The following is a 5416-nucleotide window of genomic DNA, read 5'->3' as shown; positions in this document are numbered from 1 at the left end:
CCAGGAGAGTATGGAATAGAGAGTCAAGAGAAGACAGGTGTTCCAAGAGGGTTGACAAAGTTGGGCGCCCCTGAGAGTCCAAAGGACCAAAGGCTGAGAAGTGGCCTTTGGGTTTAGTAATGATGAGGCCACTGGGGGCCGCAGCAAGAGCTCTTTGAGTGAAGGAGAGGTGGAAGTAGATTATATATTTATATATTTGTAATCAACAGTGTCATTTTTTTATGCTGTGATATATTTAAGTGAGTTTAAATGAAGAGGGAAAGAAGACATTCAGTAGAAAAAGGATGAAGAATAGGGAGGCTTGTAAATAATGGAGACAGAGAGCCCTGATATGGGAACCTGAGCACAGACAGAGGAATTAATCTAGCTGCAGGAGGACATGAATAATAGTACCTAGAACAGGGCAGGAAAGCCCAAGGGCCATGGACTCCTACGGAATCTCTGAGTGAGCTTCGGAAAGTCCGTGGGCTCCCTCAAAATTTTCACCAGATTTACACATTGGTGGTTTTTTCAGCAATGAGGTGGGAGGTGGGGAGGGTCCTTGGCTTTCATCAGTTTCCGTAAGGACTGTACAACTCCGCAACAGGTTAGGCACCACCCCTGTGAACAAGAAAAGTGATCTCACATGGCACAAATTCTCTTAGATCTTTTCTCTGATCTCTCAGCTTTCTACCCTACCTTTCCTTTTCAAGATGAGGCCTCGGTTAGGCAGCCAGTCCACACGCACTCAGTCACCGGGCTCTCTAGCTGGGGGAAATGCGGCAGTCCCTGGACAAGAGAGGAGGAACGCCATTGGCCGGGGCAGGAGGAGCGCATGGATCCCCGAACCTTGATTCCTGGATGAAACTAATCTAGAGGGATGTTTGGGTGACCCCTGAAGCTGGAAAAACTGTAATTTCAAAGTCATCTGTAGTTTTCTGTCTTGCAAGAGGTGGTGACTTGATACCCCTTTGGAGGAGACCATACCTCAGTTCTGGGAAGATCATTCAAGTGGGCAACGTCATTTTGCAAATATGAAACAGACTACAGTCAAAATGGAGAGTCTAGGGAACTCCCTGGCGGGCCAGTGGTTAGGACTCCACACTTCCTCTGCAGGGGCCATGGGTTCTATCCCAGGTTGGGGAACTAAGATCCTGGAAGCCTTGTGGTGCAGCCAAAAAAAAAAAAAAAAAATGAGATTCTAGAGCTACCTGTGGCCCCTGAGGAGCAAAAGTGCTCTACCTGGTGAGGTCATGTGCCTGGTGACCTCTGCTAAGTTGCAGGCAGAGAAGAGGAGCTCTGCAACTTATTTGAGGAGAATAGCTTCACTTATTTTTGAGAGGGATTTGGTTCACTGTGAGCTGCAGATTGAGACTAGTTCTTGCGGGAATGTGTTCCTTTTGGAGAAGCTGCTGTTTCATCCACAATTTTGTAAGCTGTCGGGCATAATCTCTCTGGATCCCAGAATGCAGCCTTGAGTTGGGGGGACACTACTCCCCAAGGACTGACAATTTGGGGAGTGTTGAGAGCTAGCGCCTTTGGCTGGAGTTCTGACCTGGCTCTCTCTCTGAGCCTTGTCAGACGTGGCTTCAACCCATCTCCTGTAAGTGGCTCTGAGAGCACAGATGTCCACTAAGGGGCAGGGCCTGGAGGGTTTGAGGACTCTGCCAGGCTTTCGAGTCTTTCCAGCAGGGGCTCCCTGGTCGCCATGACCCTGGAATTGACAGAACCCCCCCTTCACCCCCAGCCAGGACCAGGGCCCAGGCCTTCATGAGGTGTCTCCAAACTGTATGGCACTGCTGCCATTTTCTTTGGCTGGAGGTGGGGGTTGGCGACTGAAGATCCTGAATCAGTTTGGAGGCAGAGAAGGGCCAAGGGGGTGTTTGAGGGCAGCACGAGAGCACCAAAGTTTTGGGGGCACCTAGAACTGGGGCAGTGAACACAGAAGAATGGAAGCACAGACTTGTTTCTCCTCCTTGACCCGGAATGCATACAGCCCTCAGAGAGCCCGTGCCAGCTCCTCACTGTAGCCTGGGAGAAGGGGGCCCCTGTGCCAAAGCGGGCAGGCACTTAGGCAGCTCCAAGGAATTTTGGTTAATGCGGTCAAATGCGTGAGGGATCCCAGCCTCAACTGCCTCACTCTCGTGGTGCCTCATGCACCCCTGGCTGCAGCTACTGCCTCTGTCCTCACAGCTGCCAAAATCAATCTCCAGCCCAGACCTGCCTTCTCAGCTCCAGACCAGTACAGCCCATTGCCTCCTGACGACCCCTCTGGATGTCCCATGGTTCCTCAGACCCGGCATGCGTCCAAACACATATCCTGATCTTATTTGCAAAGAAAAAAATCATGTAGGACAAATTCACTGGGCCCGGGGAACAAGTTTTCACAGGACACACACACAAGCTCAGAGGGATTGCACTGACTCCTTAGATATGACTTGGGGACAGAGTGGAAGGCCAGGGTCAGCATTAACCTCTTCTTCCTTCCAGATGAGAGTGTGTACCTGTTAGCTTCTTGTCCTTTTCATGCTGTTTGCCAAACTGAATTTAAATATTATTTATGTAAATTATTTATTGTCTGTCTCTCATGGTTTAAGCTTAAGAGCAGAGATCATGGGTTCACTTCTGTATCCCTGCTGTCTACCCAGCTTCTGACATAAAATAATAAATATCTGTTGAATGAATAAGTGAATATCCTTGTTCATTACCCAAGATGCAGGTCTCTCTAGGCACCCTCAGTCTTTTCCTGCTTTCTTATCCCCATGATGCTCTGTGCTTCATCCCCCCAAACCAGCCTCCCACTGCACCCTCTTCCCCACCCTCAGCCTCTTCATCACTTGACTTGGGCTGTTTCACGGAACGTGGGTGGTGAGCTCCCCATGCTGGGCCATCTGCAAGCACAGGCAGTATATGCACCCGTCAGGGTGCCCTGGACTCTGATCAGTGACAGTGGGGTGGGGCAATGTATGGTTCTCTGCATCTTCACCATGAGACAAGGCGCGCAGCATGCCAGAGGTCTCAAGGGTATGGCTTTCTCCACCAGTAACCCCAGGCTCCAACCGCTGGGGACTGTGCAGGGGTTGTGAGCTGGCTGGCCTGTTGGGACTGGTGAACACACCTTTGTCACTCACTCTGCCTTGTGTTCCATGCCCCTCATTTCCCAGAGCTGCTGGGTGGGCACAGGCAGTCCCAGGCCAGGCCTATGACTGCTGCGTGAGCCTGAAGTTGTGAGTGGGATGGTCAGGGAGTGACCTCCATCCGGCCCCCACAGCCCAGCAAAGGATCTGACAAACCACAGAAGTAAATAAATAACTTAGAAGTAATAAATAGGGGTCCAGCTCCCACGAGTGAGTCCAAGGCCCACTCCAGCATAGGCACTTCAGCAACACCATTGCAATGTGTCTCCAGATCTGTCCCCCCAGGCCTGGGCTGAGGCTGCGACCTGACACATCTGGGTTCTCCAGAGGAGGAGTCCTGGGTCCATGGCCTGGTCACTGCCAGCGCCTGTGAGCAGTGGGTCCTCGGGTCTCCACAGCTGAGGTTTCTGGGGTCTGCGGGGCTGAGGCCGGCAGGGTGAGAGCCCTGGGGCCGCTGGTCAGTCGTGCCTCCATCTCCGCAGGGCTGATGTCCGTCACTCACCCGGCTCAAGCCTCTGTCTCCGGCCTAGGCCCCCGGCCGGGCCCAGGCAGTTAGACCCACAGGTAAGGGTGCGTCTGCACACCCTCGGAGTGAGCCCTCAGCCCAGACAGCCGCAGGCGGTGGCCGAGAGGCGGTCCACGGTCCTCCAGGTGCTGTTGACGTCCATGAAGGAGACGGCCTCGTAGCGCGTGGGTCGGCAGCAGGGCTGGCTGACTGGCCGCGAGCCGGGGGGCGGCCGCAGGGCCCCGGCGCCCAGCAGCCTGGCCAGACTGAGGTCATGCGGGGAGCGCGCGCGGCGGCAGGAGCCGCTGCAGAAGCGGAAACGCACCAGCTCGTCGGAGTGGTGGCCCAAGCCGAGCGCGCGCACCGGCACCAGCTGAGAGCGCAGGCGGCAGCCCCGCGCCCCCGCGGCCCGCGCGCGGCTCCCCCGGCTCCCGCGGCCGCCCCGGCCCCCAGCCCGCGCAGCGCGGGGCCCTCGGGGGGCAGCGGGCGAGGGCGAGGGCGCGGGCGGCGGGGGCGGCAGCCGCCGGGCTCTTCCGCCGCACAGACCGGCCGCGCGGCCCCCTGGAACGAGACGCAGTCACGCGCGGGTCCCCGGCCAGCCCGCCCCGCCCCCCCCGCGCCCTCGCCCTCTCACCTACCAGGCAGGGGACCCGCGGGGGGCGCCGGGGCGGGCGCGGGGCCTTCTCGGGTTACCGGGCTGCTGGGCGCGGGGCCCAGGGAGGCCTCGCCCTCGGCGATGCTGCTCAGCAGGGCCAGAGCGGCCAGGGTAGGCCACAGGGCAGGCTGCTCGGAGAGACGAGGTGGAGCCTCAGGGGGTAGGAGGAAACCCTGGCGGGCGCAGGGAGGGGCTGGGGCCGGATGGAAGGGCTGGGGTTGGAGGATAATGGATCAGCTGCCCCGGGGAGCCCGGGTAAGGAATCACCACCGGAGGGCATTGACCTTCCTCCTTCCTCCTGGCCCCTCCCTGACCGTTCCTCCACCTACTTCTGACGCCTGCCCAGGGAGCTCTGCTCTCCCTCCCTAGTCAAGCCACCCTTCTTCGATACCAGGTGGGAGTTACTGGGAGAACCACTCACCTGCCGCCTAGGCCGGGGCCAGAGGGGCAGCACAGAAGGGCTTCCACGTCCAGGCTCCATCTCTGTCAACACCAGGAACTCCCATCAGCCGTAGTTGACCTGTTCCCCCACCCTCCTCTTGAGGCAGCTTGGAACATTGAGAGATGAGTTATCCTTTGAGCAGGTCATCTCTCCACTTCAGCTTCTCCAGTTGAGGGACAAGCGGCTTGGGCAGCTGGGCTCAACCCAGGAGAAGTGGCTGCATTGAGAACCTATTTCATGGTGCTTTGCACCTGTTCCCTCTTTCAGCCCTCACAACTCCATGAGGTAAATGGTATTATCCCCATTTTCCAGATGAGCAAACAAGGCTCAGAGAAGCTCAGCAATTATCTAAGGTCACAAGGGTAGACCCACGCAGCCGTGCAGGGAAGGGGACCTTCCCGCTCTGTGCTGCAGGGCTGGAGAAGGGAGCAGTTGGACAGCCTTGATCTCACAGAGAGCCTTCTCTCCATGCCACAGAGGAGGAAGTTGTGGCCTGGGGAAAAATTAGGGTGCTTGCTGGTTGACCTGAGTTATCTGATGATGGTGAGGCCCAGGCTTCAGCCTGTGCTGCCCACCCAGCAGATGGTGGAGGGTGATGAGCCCTCTAGGAATATGAGGCCTGGGCCGTGGCTCCCTATGGCCACCAGGGGGTAGCATTTGCCAAGCCTGTGGACTCAAACTGGGGGGGGGGGGGGGGG

General features: G+C 57.1%; 1 protein-coding gene across 1 annotated transcript; it reads right to left on the bottom strand.

Moving 5' to 3' along the window:
- Positions 1-3715: 3715 nt before the first annotated feature.
- Positions 3716-4757, bottom strand: ARTN (artemin). Its single transcript, XM_007468277.1, has 3 exons — positions 4698-4757; positions 4260-4449; positions 3716-4182 (listed from the first exon to the last, which is right to left on the bottom strand). Exons 1-3 carry the CDS (start codon positions 4755-4757, stop codon positions 3716-3718), a joined length of 717 nt encoding a protein of 238 aa, XP_007468339.1.
- Between the last annotated feature and the right edge of the window lie 659 nt (positions 4758-5416).

Source organism: Lipotes vexillifer, unplaced genomic scaffold (genome assembly GCF_000442215.2).
Source record: "Lipotes vexillifer unplaced genomic scaffold, Lipotes_vexillifer_v1.1 scaffold661, whole genome shotgun sequence".
Classification (NCBI taxonomy): domain Eukaryota; kingdom Metazoa; phylum Chordata; class Mammalia; order Artiodactyla; family Lipotidae; genus Lipotes; species Lipotes vexillifer.
The sequence above is the reverse complement of the archived record's forward strand: the minus strand, read 5'-3'. Positions and strand labels throughout refer to the sequence as shown.

What these genes read in the sequence shown, in the direction of transcription:
- ARTN (XM_007468277.1), bottom strand. Translation starts at nt 4,757, where the DNA reads ATGGAGCCTGGACGTGGAAGCCCTTCTGTGCTGCCCCTCTGGCCCCGG. An exon ending in GGCCCCGGCCTAGGCGGCAG is followed by an intron (nt 4,450 to 4,697) that starts GTGAGTGGTTCT and finishes TGCGCCCGCCAG; the next exon opens with GGTTTCCTCCTACCCCCTGA. An exon ending in CCCCGCGGGTCCCCTGCCTG is followed by an intron (nt 4,183 to 4,259) that starts GTAGGTGAGAGG and finishes GTCTCGTTCCAG; the next exon opens with GGGGCCGCGCGGCCGGTCTG.